This window comes from Silurus aristotelis (genome assembly GCF_946808225.1).
Source record: "Silurus aristotelis genome assembly, chromosome: 19".
Taxonomy (NCBI): Eukaryota; Metazoa; Chordata; class Actinopteri; order Siluriformes; family Siluridae; genus Silurus; species Silurus aristotelis.
In genome coordinates this window covers 5,232,469-5,246,454 of record NC_139592.1, presented here as the reverse complement: position 1 = coordinate 5,246,454, position 13,986 = coordinate 5,232,469, and the positions used below count along the sequence as shown (strand labels likewise).

Here is a 13,986-nt window from a genome sequence, read left to right as displayed (position 1 = left end):
TTTCATTATTAATGGTATATAAATTAAATAAGATCATTAATAAAATATAAAAAAAAAAATCAAAATCGCTTGGCGACACCTCGAAAGTTTTAGCGACACCTAGTGGGGGTTGAGAAGTACTGATTCACAGAATAAAACAGGAGTGAGATGTTGTATGAAAAACATTTAATGAATTGTCATTCGAACCATTGAAAAGTTTAATATTTTCCCATACTTGCACAATCTGACGTTGTATTTTTCCTGTATCACAGCAATCTGCCAACAATTGCATATTTTATTTATTAACAAAAACTATCGATTCGTATTTGTACACTGACACTGGAGACTTCCATTAGCAGAAAATTATAAGTGTATGTGTTCGAACAGGTTGTTACTATTGAAACGATGAAACAGGACCTAATATAAAATATATACCTGTGATTCCAATAACATTCAGTGCTGCATTTAGAGCTGCTGCTAGGTTGTGTACTGTGTTGCCACGGTCAGACTTATATGTTCTCTGGTACGTTACAGTGTGGAGTCCAGAACTTCAAGCGACGGGAGAAATGTTTCAAATGTGGCATTCCAAAATCAGGTAAAATAAAAAAATAAATAAAAAAAAGCACCCTATATACTTTATGATCTATGTGCATTTTTATTCATGTAGGGATTTTTAAACTGTTTGGAACTCGACATATCTGAAACACGCCATCTTTGTGATTATTCAGATCTAAAACTCTGACCTTCTGTTCACCAGATGACTGGTGTTTCAATAGGTGAAAAGACGAGATAGTTTCGCCGTTATAGGAAAACCAATTAGTGTTAGCACTACAGAAGTGCGCAAGAGATCCCAGATGGACAGGGACATTAGTCATTTTTTTTTATACTTAAATTGACGAGTACAGTGTGTCAGGTTAGCAGAAAGAACTCAAATGAATAATAAGTACCCTATTTATTTACATGTGTCCTGCCTGAATGCACAAATGCACATCTGTATGTAGTGAGTGCATGTTTAAACCACAAGCACTGTTAAAATTCTCTACTTTATAACAAGTGTATGTTTAGTAAATTCCTGTTTAGGTTTCAAGCATGTGATTGCATTGTTTCTGGATAAAATCATTTCCTTCTTTACAGATGCTGAGCACAAGCTGCCCATGCTACAAAAAGATTTACCTGCGAGGCAGTCAAAGGACTCAACACAGGGCTTACTGCCTCTTCCTGCCATCTATCAGACCGCCACTCCTCTACAAAACATGTCCGCTTCCTCGCAGAGCGCAGAGGCAGCAAATGACAGTACGTCTCTCCGACCTGTTTTCTAAACTCACCTTTAATTAAACAGCTTTCATTTTTCATTGGGAAGAAAACACGAAATTAACCATAAATCATTGCTGTAAACTGATGGTAACGGTATCCCAAATTTTCGTCCGTTTGTAGCTCTAATCCTCAGGAATCTTGGACCTCACACGACATTGGAGGCCATTTTGTCGTCTCTTGCACCGTTCGCTACTCTCTCTTCCTCCAACATTCGGCTCATTAAAGACAAACAGACGCAGCTGAATCGCGGCTTCGCCTTCGTACAGCTCACAACCATCGTGGTACAGTATCCTCGCCTGCATCACATATAGCGGTAGACGGATAGTGGAGTTTATCGGTACAATATAGTTACTTTAGATCATACTTGCCAATAACCGATTAATCAAGTGATAGATAAAAAAAAACAAGCATAACACTCCCTGTAAAATAGTACTGAATTTTAATACAAAATAAAACAAAAATGGTGCTGAATCATAAAAAAATGGGCTAAATGAAATATGAATATATTCATTATATCAATAAATATTGAGGAAAATAAAACGGGTCTTCTTCGGTGTCTTAAAAAGTCGAACATTTAAAAATCTAAACTGCAGGCCTTAAAAAAGTCTTAAAGTCTGCACTGTTCTGGGTCTTGAATCATTTTAAACTGGTCTTAATCTTCCGATGTCCATGTACCGCTGCCTCTAATGCTCATTGAAATGCTCCTGCAGCACTTGACAATACGTTTTTTTCTTTGTTTGTTTACTTGGTTTTGTAGTTCTTTCTTTCACGATTACAAATATAATTTGCTGTATTACGACTGCACATGAGACCAACAAGCAGCCGGTCAGCTTCTTGTTACTGACGCGAATCTCTCTTAAATAGTACCACAGATGTTAAACGGCTTTTTTCAGCTGTGGGAAAGTGCACGTTTAGCGATACTTGGCTTAAAAAAATTTATTATTTAGGGTTTGGTTAAGGTCAGTTGCTGACAACGTGTGGGTGTGTTTTTGATGGCTTGATACAGGTCGTTAATTTCATTCTTAATGGTCCTACTGAAACCCTATCAAAGACCTGCATTCGAACTGAAACAAAAAGAAGCACTTCCTATAAATAAAAACACTTTCATCCAAAATGAACTGTATAATTAATGCAGACCTTCTCAGCGGCTCCAGCAACAGACGACAACCCGGAAAAACTGTATGGATTTTTGCCGATAGTTTCAGCAATTAACAATCGGTGCCGATTAATCTGGCAACCTCTAATCACATATAATCTCACAAAGGACTTTTATGACCCTTACATTAAAAAGGGTAAAAATGAAAAGTTTAAGAATAAAATAGAATGTGCAATATAGTAAAAATATATAGTAATATATAAAAATATTTAGTACTGATTATATTAGTAAAATTACTACAAAGCCGAAAGTATATAAAAAAGTATGTTAGTATAATTAGTGCAAATGATTTATTATTAGGTATAATAATATTTTGAAGGCAGTAGTAATTTAAGGGCCTAACTTATATTACTCCCTGACTGACCAGTTTGTTTCTCACATAGGAAGCATCTCAGCTGCTGCAGATCCTTCAGGCTCTTCAGCCTCCTCTGTCCATCGATGGGAAGAGTGTAACTGTGGAGTTTGCCAAGGGCTCAAAACGGTACAAAACCTTTCACTAGCACATAAAGGACACTAGAGGGCAGAAAGATGTTTTATGTTATTCAGCCTGGAAAAACTAATTGGGTTAATAACTAGTAGCTCAGATAATGCAATATAAAATGTATAAATGGATGATTTGGTTAGAATAGTTTTCTGTTTTCTTTATGTCTCTTTGTATCTCTTTCCTTCACAGAGAAGTGTGTGTGACTGACAGCAGTCGTGTGAATGCAGCTACAGTAGCGAGTACAGCCATTGCTGCGGCACAGTGGGCGGTTTCCCAGGTCCTGAAGAATTGTATTTCGACACCTTTAGATTTAGATTCACCGTTTTACCCCCAGCCATTTGTCTTTATACCTGAAAGATAACTCGGTTTTCTGTTTCACACGCCAGCTTTCTGCAGGAGGAGATGTGAGCGTGTACCAACAGGGGGCAGCAGCACCTGTATTCACACAGCAGAGACCAGAAGGAATTGCTGCAGAGGCAGTCATCTATCAAGGGGCAGGGGCTGTTATCGGGACAGGCCCCATAACAAATTCTGCCCCAGGATTAATAGGTGCTTTCGAAGGGGGGAGCGTGACTACAGGTGAGATTCAGAAGAGAAGATCATGTATGTTAAAGAGAAGTATTTTAAATGCCTTGTGTGTTTTTTATCTTTTTTTTTTCTCCCTTTTAAAAAGCTGCTCTGGTTCCCACGGTAACCGAAGGTGCTGCTATCAGTGCTGCCCTCACACAGGTTCAGTCACAAGTTGTCAGTGCACGACCAAACCAGGTACAACCACCCACCCTTTCATAACTATAACTTAACACCATAACATGCATATTAAATTACTCTAATGTTTTTATTTTTATTATTTTTTTTTTTATGACCTTTTACTTGGTGGTACCTTTACAACATTTTCTGCACATTTTTCACTGCCATAGACTTTTAACCATTTATTTGTACTTTAACAATGTTTACACATCTCTTCACTGCTATAGCCTTTATATATATTCACTTTACATATACTTACATATTTATCTTCACTTCTCAATTTGCACAATTGTCTCTGTCTATCTATCTATCTATCTATCTATCTATCTATCTATCTATCTATCTATCTATCTATCTATCTATCTATCTATCTATCTATCTATCTATCTATCTATCTATCTATCTATCTGTTATATGATTTACTTATTATTTTAATTATTACATGTATAATGAAAATGTAACTCAACTCACGTAGGAAGTCATTTTTTAAAAACGAACATCCTGCAGACTGAAGAAGTCAATAAATTGTGTTTTTTGCATCCTAGTAACAGATAATCCATGGCCTGGTGGTTCGGGTCCCCCGCTGTGACTGATTCTCCTTTTCACTCAAACAAAATAGTTCTTTGTTAACAACAACAGCCGTGTTTGTTTGTGTTTGTGTGTAGGTTGAGCTTGTTGGAAAGCCACAGCCTGCCACCCCAGGAACAGCATTTGAGCGCCAACAGTACCGTGAGTAACATTATCTCCACCTAATCTGTTGTACATCATAAATCTGAGGCTGCTTCGCTTTTTTTTGTGTAATGTGTCATTAGTAATGATGGTTTCTATATAAGACTGATGATTCTATCCTAAGCTTAGCCACAGGAAAGGGTTGTGCTTTTTACGATCGTAATTCATTCGGTTGATTAGTAGTGTTTTGTTCTTTCAGCTGATCCTGATGTTTCCACATATCAGTATGATGAAAGCTCAGGTTATTACTATGATCCTCTGACTGGGCTTTATTATGATCCCAATTCCCAGGTAAAATATTATCCAGTTGTTTTTCTTTTTTTCTATATCATTTTCAATTCACGCTTAACTTTTTTAATTTGGGAAAACATTCACACTCACAAACTGTATTTCTTTTGCAGTTAGATTTTGCAAAGCCCTGCATAATAAAACTGCAGTGTAATTAAAATTTATTTGTTAAATGGATGTGATGAAGCTTCACACCCTTTAGAGAGAGGAATACTGTAGTGCAGTGCATTAGGTGGATTTAGATGCACTTAAAGAAAGCATGACTTTTATTAAGGACAGTTTTACTGGCTGTTAAAGAACCGGGTTTCTTTGCTTCTATAATTTCACTAGAGGAACTGCTGAAGAACTGTTAGAGCGCCTTCTCTTTATTTTTTTTTACCATACTATCAAATCTGATTGGACTATTGGATTTTTATAACAGCATTAATTGTGTACAGAATTTAATCTATTTAATCTATCTAAGAAAATAAGATTTCACTAACGTCAGTTTATGCAACTTCAAAAAATATAAAAAAAAAAAACAGAAATAAAAAATGTGGAGAGCTTGATGGCTCAGGCAGGAAGGGTTTTATGTGAATTTAGTTTTTATTATTGTTATTATTATTATTATTATTATTATTATTATATTCCACTCCGGTTTGGAAAATGTCTGGAAACTTTCTATAGGAACGTTATCTGGGGAATTTTGGAAATATTCCAAGTTGGATACTTACCAGGAATTTATGGGAATTAATTTGAAATATGGGGAAATGTATATAAACTGAATCATATGCAAACATAAAAATAAAATAAATGAAATAAATAAAATTTTGTGTGGTCATAAAAATTCTATTGAATTAGTAACGTAAGGCAGGTATTTTTTGTATAAGAAGGCATGTAAGGTGTGTATGTTTCCACACACACACACACACACACACACAGACACAACCATTTACCTTGTTACCAATTACCAATCGATTTCTCTCCCCCCCCCCCCCCCCCCACAGTATTATTATAACGCTCACACTCAGCAGTACATGTACTGGGACGGAGAGAAGCACACCTACGTTCCCGCTCCTAATGATCAAGGAGGAGATCCTGCTTCCTTGGCAACGAGCTCTGACCTCTGCACTTCGATGAAGGACAAAAAGGAGAAGCCCAAAACCAAGACGGCGCAGCAGGTGAGCCTTACATACACCTTTTCTCATCCACTGATATGAAAGACATTGTTCCACATACAAAACTGACTGTGGGCCTCCATGTTTCAGATTGCTAAAGACATGGAGCGTTGGGCTAAAAGTATGAACAGGCAAAAGGAAAGCATTCGCTCTGCCTCCTCCGCTCTCACACAGGCTCGACTCGCGGACGAGCGCCGGGAATCTGCCAGCGCCGACGCCGGATACGCCATTCTGGAGAAGAAGGTGAAGTTCTGCCTGTGCTCTGTGTTCAACAGCAGCATGTAGTATAAAGTTGCAGTTAGTTCCTTTTATCATTAATGTTATAGCAGCTATAAATTCATTCCCTCCTCAGCCTTCTGTTTTATCCTTTTGAAGTTTTTATAAGACAGAAATTAAGCTTGTCGCTGCGAAATCGTAAAACCCTTCGTCCTGAAGAGAGATTCATATGATTTCCTTTGATTGAGCTGTTACTATAGAGACAATAACATTTTAGAAAAAGCGCATTTATATAAACATGTGACTGTTAAAGCTGCTGTTACAGAAAATCAATCAACACCATCACAGAATCTGGCCAATCAGATTCAAGCATTCAGCTGCTCTGAGTAATTAGACAATATAATTGTGATCATAGTTTGTTTTAGTTTTGACTATTGGTAGTGGTGTTGTGGTAATGGTGTGTTTTAATGTTTAAAATGTTGAATTCTTTGTTCTTTTTTTTTTTTTTTTTTAAATACAGGGTGCTCTGTCAGAGCGACTGCAGATTCTGGCAGAGCACATACAACATGCTGAAGAAAGAGAGGTGAGATCATCACTATAAAACCAGAGGCCGACCGATACGGGTTTTTCTGTGGCTGATGCCGGTATTTAGAAATCAGGCCAGCCGATGGCCGATATATGATGCAGGTTTCTTTGGCCAATTGTTTTTTTTTTTTTTTTTTTACAGTTAATTAATAAGATGTGATAGAAAATTGGTTAAATTGAACATTCATTGAACAACACAAGCCTCTCCAATCAGTGCAGAGGTTTTGGTCCCCTTGTCTTCCTGTAGCTGCAGCTGGCTGAAGGCTTTCTAACAATAAACTTTCTTTTCGGCTTCTCCCGTTAGGGGTCGCCACAGCGGCTCCTCCGCACGTTTGATTTGGCACATGTTTTACGCTGGATGCCCTTCCTAACGCAACCCTCCCCAATTTATCCGGGCTTGGGACCGGCACTAACAATAAAGTTACAAAAAGTTATTATTATTCTCTCTCCAAAAATAGCATTATATTTAACTAATGGAATAGATATGGCGAGATTAAGAACGAATGTTAGGACCTTAAATCCCGGTACACACCAAGCAGACAGGGAATGTCTGGGGGGGATTTTTACTAATCAAACTTTATAATTAAAAAAATGTAATCACCTTTTATTTGTTTCATTTAAGCTTTTCATATTTGTATTTTTGCTCTCGTTTGAAACCTGATTTTCTTTTTTTTTTCTTCTTTTTTTTTTTATACAGAGTAATATTATACAACATGACTCTACTGCACTCTATACTCTGTCCATCATTCCCTCTCTGTCCTTTTTCTTACTGTGTGTGTGTGTGTGTGTGTGTGTGTGTGTGTGTGTGTGTGTGTGTGTGTGTGTGTGTTTCAGAGTCCTCCTTCTCAGACTTCAGCACCAGTGTACAGAGGGGAGTCTGAAGCAGAGGATGTGGGAGGAGGAGAGAGGGATGAGAGGATGACTGACTGGGCTAAACTGGCATGTTTACTCTGCAGGAGACAGTTTCCCAGTAAAGAGGCTTTGATCAGACACCAGCAGCTCTCAGAGCTCCATAAGGTAAAAGCCACAATTGCATACCAAATAAGTGTATTGTACTGTATATTACAGATCTTTACAATATACAGCCCTGGGTCATACTGGCACTCTTGAGTTCCAGTGTAATGATCACAAAGTGTGCAACATGACTTTTTTTTTATTAAAAAATAAAACATATGGACAAAAGTATTGTGACACCAGACTTTTCCAGCCATATGTGATTCCTCCACAAACATTTACCACAAAGTTACAGGCCCACAATTGCATAGGATGTCTACGAATGTAAAGGTTAGGTGTCCACAAACTTTTGACCTTATAGTGTATATATGACCTACTGTAACAGAAATGTTATCTGATATTTTTGTGAAATCCCCTGGCCCTTATTATAAGACAATTGTATGTTTGCTGTTCAAAACTCGTTACTTTCTTATCGGAGTAAATCTATCAAGGGCTGTGGTGTAATGCAATTATTACTTTTTTTTATTAATGATGAAGCACGAGTCAAGGCTCTTATTAACCATAATAATATAACCATTATAACTACATACACAATCATTGAAACCTGTGCACAAGGTTAAAGATTCTGATCTCAGACTTGATTAAGAGCTCTGTAGTTTCCCCTCTGTATTGTGGTGTTTATTATAAGTTTGTTTTCAAAACTTGCAAAATCTCTGATTAGGCTTTTATCAGTAGCACAGAATACTCCAAAACGGGCAAGCAAACACTTGCCCAAGAACTTTATCTATACAATCAGCTTCATACCTGCACCAATGGCAATAAAAACAATTTCACGTGTGCAATTCTGTTCGTTCAGGCGTACTGACGGGGACAAATTTGCCGGTATCCCTCCTTGAAAAAACAACAACCCACAGTTTTTTGTTTCTTTTCTGAAATAGCTTGAAACAAATAAAAAGAAATGCTGTCAATCATTGTTTAATTCCGATCTTTAATGAAAATCAGACTGGTGTTTGATTCAGCGCAATAAAGACAGCTGCACATAGTCTGAGCCATTCTTCATGAGCAGACTGCTTCAGCTGCCACAGGATAGAAGAAGGCCTTCTCCATGCTACATGATTCAACTCTTTTTATAGATGTTGCATTGGATTTAGATTAGGGATCATAAAAGGCCACCTCAGAATAGTCTAGTTTTTTGTTTTTGTTTTTGTTCTTAGCCATTTTGTGGTACTTTATTGCTGTATATTTTAGATCATTTTCCTGTTGAAGGACCCATGAACTCCCTGTGAAGCAAAGCAACCCCAAAACATAATTGAGCCTCCTCCATATTTCATCGTCTTTTTTTTTTTTTTTAAAGTTCAATTTATTTGCCATTTTTGCACACAGCAAATGTGCATTGACAAATCCAGATTCATATCTATATATCCAAAGAATATTCTCCCGGAAGCATTGTGGCTTCCGTGTGTCATTTTGAAACCGAAAGCTTGAAATGTCATTATAACCTTAATAATATATTCTGTATAAAGTTATGCTTCACTGGCACAAAATAGGAAGGCCAAGGAGGAGGTTTATGTATGTAATAAGGGAGGACATGCAGGTAGTTTTAAGTTGAAAGAGGCAGATTTAGAGGACGGGGTGTATGGAGATGGATTATCTGCTGTGGCGCCCCCTAATGGGAGAAGCCGAAAGAAGTTGAAGATGCTTCAGTTACACGTCGCACATAAATAATAAAAGGAATGCCTCTCGCAGCTGGTGTAGATTAGATGTCGGTTAAAGTGAGACGCAGAAAGTACTTACAGTATTTACAATTTGGGTTGTGAGAAATAGCACAAGAAATATACTTAAATTGAACACAGACTGACCTGAATATGTAGTAATATCTCCATAAATCACCAGAAGACTTATTTGAACACACAACCAAGTGTGCTGCATCCTCACCATGTTGCTAAGAGCGTGTGTGAACCTGGCGTTATAAAGAATCTCAAGTGGGTCTGCATTTTTCTTTTTTGTTGTCCTTTTTCTTTTTTCTTTTTTTTAACAAATCATACTACCATTTTGCACCAGTTTTTTTTTATTTTTTTTTTTTTTTACATATTGCTGCGAATTAAATTGTAACCAAAACACGGACGCAAGCAAAGAAAGTTGACTTGTACCTAGCTTGATTGCTCATGTGGCAGTTTTAACTGTTAAATATAACTATATTTGAGAGGGGGAAAAATAGCCAAATCACATCCCTTAAAGATTTTTCTTTACTTTATAGCAAAATCTAGAGCAGAGAAGAGCTCGACAGGCCCTGCAGGACAGCATGGAGCGGCAGGTGAGCAAAATCAGCATCTCCCCTCCCTCTTCCCCTTCGTTTAACAAACAGTAGTAGGGGTGTGTCAATGTACTCGGCTCACCGTGTATTTATTTCATGATATTGTTTTAAATAATTTCGATTCATTTACCAAATTCTTGTATTTTATTGATGAGGAAAAGTGATGGCTGAAAAGACTTTATTTTGAATTTGTGTTAAACAGAGACAAAACAAAACATTTTGTGTGTATAAAACAAAGGGGCAAATTGTTACGGACGGGTTGAATATTGTAAACAAAATGTTCTACATGTTCACCTTGTTGATTAAAACCTCCCGGAGCTGTCGAGCAGCACCTGAGACCCCAAATTAACCTGGAAAAGAGCTTCAAAGACGGCTAAAATGCCTCATTTGACTCGAGTTTGAGTTCTTTGTAACCGTTCTGATGTTTACTGATGTTACTCTTCGTTTTCACTTGTTGAGCTCTGGAGCTATTGGACAGGTCACGAGTGCAAATAATTCCTTATAGTATGAAAAAGGAAAAAAAAACACGTTCATGTGATCACTGTTTTGTCTGTATATATCTTACACCAGAGGTCTCAATCCGCTCAACACAAACATTGTGAAACTTTGGTCGAATTCTTACATACTACTGTGAATCTTTACACTCTGAGCATCAAACTTTTTTTTTTTCTTATTCTTCTGTAGATGAAATACAGGAGTGACACGCCAGATGCCAAAAAGAGGAAATACAGCCCTATGTGACCACACACACACTCGATCTCACACACTCATTATCTGGGTCAAAATCATGCCACAAGGAAGCAAGAAAGCATAGCACACTGAGTGTTCAGACATATTCCGATCTATTTCTTTTTTTTCCCTTTTTTTTTTTTTCCTCTCTTACCAGATTATTTTTTTTCACACACTCCAACACTACATCTCTCTCAGCATTTATAAATACATTCTTTGCTAATAAGAATACATTGAGGAAAATGCTGTGTGTGTTTGATAACTGGGAAAAAAAACCCCACTTTCACCACAGTGTGGTGTTAAAAAAATCTCCATTTATTTTTTTGAAGAAAAAAAATTATCTGACAAAAGTCGAAGGAGATATTTTAGATTTTATTATTATTATTTTTTTTTTACACTTCATAAATCATAGCACTCTCGTCGACAGTGTGAATAAAAAGGTGATTAGTTTGGTGATTTATTTGTCCGCTATAACGGAAAGGAAACTTTATAATGCCAATTAAATGCCATATAAAGGTTTTTTTTGTTTTGTTTTGTTTTTTTAAAGAAACCATAGCAATATAGGACCCGAATGTGATGTCAGTACCTGCGAATGGAATAGAACAACACTGTCAGATCTTGACATGGTGTGAATTTCTTCCGTAGTGTGTGTAAATATTTCCACAGGATCTATGCAGATGTGGTATTTAGTCATTTTGGTGAAAAATGAACCGTAGCATTGCTTGATCTATTTGAACTTTCTTTGTGCCAGATTGTGTTTGTGTGTGTGTGTGTGTGTGGGGTGGGGGGGGGGGTGTTGTTGTGTTTTTTTTTTTAAGCAAATATTCCACAAACAATTGAAGGTAAATCTTCAATAAAAACAATATTGACATTATTGTAGTTGGCAAAACAATAAATAGCAGGCAACATGATTTAAATCAAAGGTACGGTGAACTTTTTGGCAAGTTCTTTGCAAACATTAGAACAGGGGTCACCAACCTTTTTGACACCGAGAGCTACTTCTTGAGTACCGACTAATGTGAAGGGCTACCAGTTTGATACACACTTCTGAAATAACAAATTTGCTCAATTTACCTTTGATTATATGTTACTATTCATAATTAATGATATTCATCTATATCAGGGGGTCAAACTCAATTGCACAGGGGGCAAAACTCAAAGGCGAACAGGATAAACATTTATTGAACACACTAAAACAGTGTTTTTTTTAACATAAATATAAATACAAACAGACAGGAATATTATTCCAGAATAAATCAACTTAAACTTTAAATAACTTAAAATATTTTGCTCTTCATAAAAATATCTCCTGTCAAAATTATACAAGTTAGAAATATGAACATGCTGCAAAAAACCCCTGAAAAAATCAATAAAAATTGTGCTTTTAAGTTAAACGCTAAAATAACAACAAATCAAAACAGATTTCTTTGCTCTTATTCCATTTTATAAAAAATAATCTTAAACTTTAAATAACTTAAAAATATTTTGCTTTCCATAAAAATATCTCCTGTCAAACACCAGACGTCCCACACCTTCATCATTCAGCTCTTCAGAAACTCTCCCTCTGTAAATAACAGGCTGATGAGACTCTGATTTCTCCTGTTTTCACACCAGCTTCACTTTGTGATTTTGCTCTGGTGAAAAACATCTGCTGAAATGTCAGACCCTTCTTTAACTCTTCTACTTTCTGCATTCAGGTTTTTCAGCTTCTCCTGATGTTTTGTCTCGTAGTGCGTCTTAGATTCAGTTCCCTTATTACAGCCACATTCGCTCCACTAATAAGACACACGTGTTTACCGCCAGTGTCAGTAAACATCTACTCAGAATCAACTTTTCTCTTCGCCACTGTGAGGCGCTGTTTCACAATAACTTTACAATAGGGTTAAATACATCAACAGAAGCTCGACTTGATTGATGCTGGAATGTTCTCAGGTAGCCTCGCGTTCGGTAAGGCAGCTGAAGCGCTGCATTATGGGATCTGTTTGTGTTATCAGCGCATCATATCGCCGCGACATTAATAACAATAATAATAGATCTATATAAAATCATCTTGCAGGCCGGATATAATTGTACGTCGGGTTGGATTTGGCCCGCGGGCCTTGAGTTTGACACCCCTGTGTCTTCACATAGATTCTATGTGAAGACATCGATCATGTTAATGATTTCTCACAATAATTATCAACAATGATTTAACAAGGTAGGAAACAGCTATTTTCAGAAAAGGCTCGCAGGCGACTCATGTGGTCCTTGCGGGCGCCCTGGTGACCCCTGCATTCGAATATTAAAAATAGTCCAGACTGTGTTAAATTTGTGTTATCAAATGAAAAAGCCAATAGGAAACAAGGTTCAGGTTGTTAGACAGGAGGGCGGGGCAATCCACAAAAATTGTCTCCAGGGCATTCTTGTATTTTTGTAATTATATATAAATTTTAATGAACTGTTTTATGAGCAAAGATTTTACAGGAAAAATGGGGTCCGATGTAAGTCACGACACTCCCGTCTCATTCATTGTTTGTGTAATGCATTATTTACATAAAAAATAAATAATTGGACTGCATTGTACACTGTGGCACAGGTGATGGATTAGAGCTCAAGCTTCAGGAACTCTTCACTGTGCTTAGAGTGTGTGTGTGTGTGTGTGTGTGTGTGTGTGTGTGTGTGTGTGTGTGTGTGTGTGTGTGTGTGTGTGTGTGTGTGTGTGATGAATCATAAAAAAAGGTCTCAAGCTTATGCAAAACCTTAATCGATTTGAATTCAGCCGCCTCAGATCATCCGTGACAAACTGTTAATTCATGAATTATCATTCAGGAGGAAAGAGCTCTTCAGCCAAATACATTTTTATTTTATACCCTATTTTAGAATTTTAATTTTATTTTTATTGATATTTTTGATAATAACCTATTTATGATCATTGCATCTATTGATTTCTATTATCATCCTTCTCATTGGTTACTTTTTAACATCAGTGAAGTTGGACTTCCTGCTTAAATGTTAGTGAAATTAATATTATGTAAATATCAAAATTTTATAATGCATTTACCAGCATTTTGTCTTTGCCTATACAGGTAGTCGTCGGCTTACCGGTCGTAACACGATTTGGTCGTAAGTAGAGTAGGCTATATGTACAGTACTGTGAAATGATGTTATAAAAATCTTTAAGTACCGTATTTATCGGACTATAAGCCGCTACTTTTTTCCCACGCTTTGAACCCCGCGCCTTAAACAACGAAGCGGCTAATTATGGATTTTTCCTGGGTTTTTCCCGGTTTCACAAACTTCAATTTCCCGGTTTCACAAACTTCAATTAAATTGCCGAACGGGTTAAAGTGAACCA

General features: G+C 36.9%; 1 protein-coding gene and 1 long non-coding RNA gene across 6 annotated transcripts in view; one reads left to right on the top strand and one right to left on the bottom strand.

Annotated features, from left to right (window-relative positions):
• rbm10 (RNA binding motif protein 10) overlaps window positions 1-11,195 on the top strand; it is a 20,776-nt gene extending 9,581 nt beyond the window's left edge. For all 5 annotated transcript variants that reach the window (XM_083521114.1, XM_083521117.1, XM_083521115.1 and 2 more), the window contains 15 exons: window positions 514-574; window positions 1,114-1,272; window positions 1,414-1,574; window positions 2,833-2,930; window positions 3,123-3,210; window positions 3,320-3,512; window positions 3,607-3,698; window positions 4,346-4,409; window positions 4,609-4,700; window positions 5,684-5,857; window positions 5,945-6,097; window positions 6,591-6,653; window positions 7,490-7,672; window positions 9,867-9,923; window positions 10,608-11,195. In XM_083521114.1, coding sequence (XP_083377240.1) covers window positions 514-574; window positions 1,114-1,272; window positions 1,414-1,574; window positions 2,833-2,930; window positions 3,123-3,210; window positions 3,320-3,512; window positions 3,607-3,698; window positions 4,346-4,409; window positions 4,609-4,700; window positions 5,684-5,857; window positions 5,945-6,097; window positions 6,591-6,653; window positions 7,490-7,672; window positions 9,867-9,923; window positions 10,608-10,664 — 1,695 coding nt within the window. In that variant the 3' untranslated portion in view covers window positions 10,665-11,195. The remainder of the gene's footprint in view (window positions 1-513; window positions 575-1,113; window positions 1,273-1,413; window positions 1,575-2,832; window positions 2,931-3,122; window positions 3,211-3,319; window positions 3,513-3,606; window positions 3,699-4,345; window positions 4,410-4,608; window positions 4,701-5,683; window positions 5,858-5,944; window positions 6,098-6,590; window positions 6,654-7,489; window positions 7,673-9,866; window positions 9,924-10,607) is intronic.
• Window positions 11,196-11,437: 242 nt separating this feature from the next.
• On the bottom strand, window positions 11,438-13,478 carry LOC310715002. The gene is made up of 2 exons (XR_014530208.1): window positions 12,127-13,478; window positions 11,438-11,928 (listed from the first exon to the last, which is right to left on the bottom strand). It is a non-coding gene; the product is annotated as an uncharacterized lncRNA (long non-coding RNA).
• Between the last annotated feature and the right edge of the window lie 508 nt (window positions 13,479-13,986).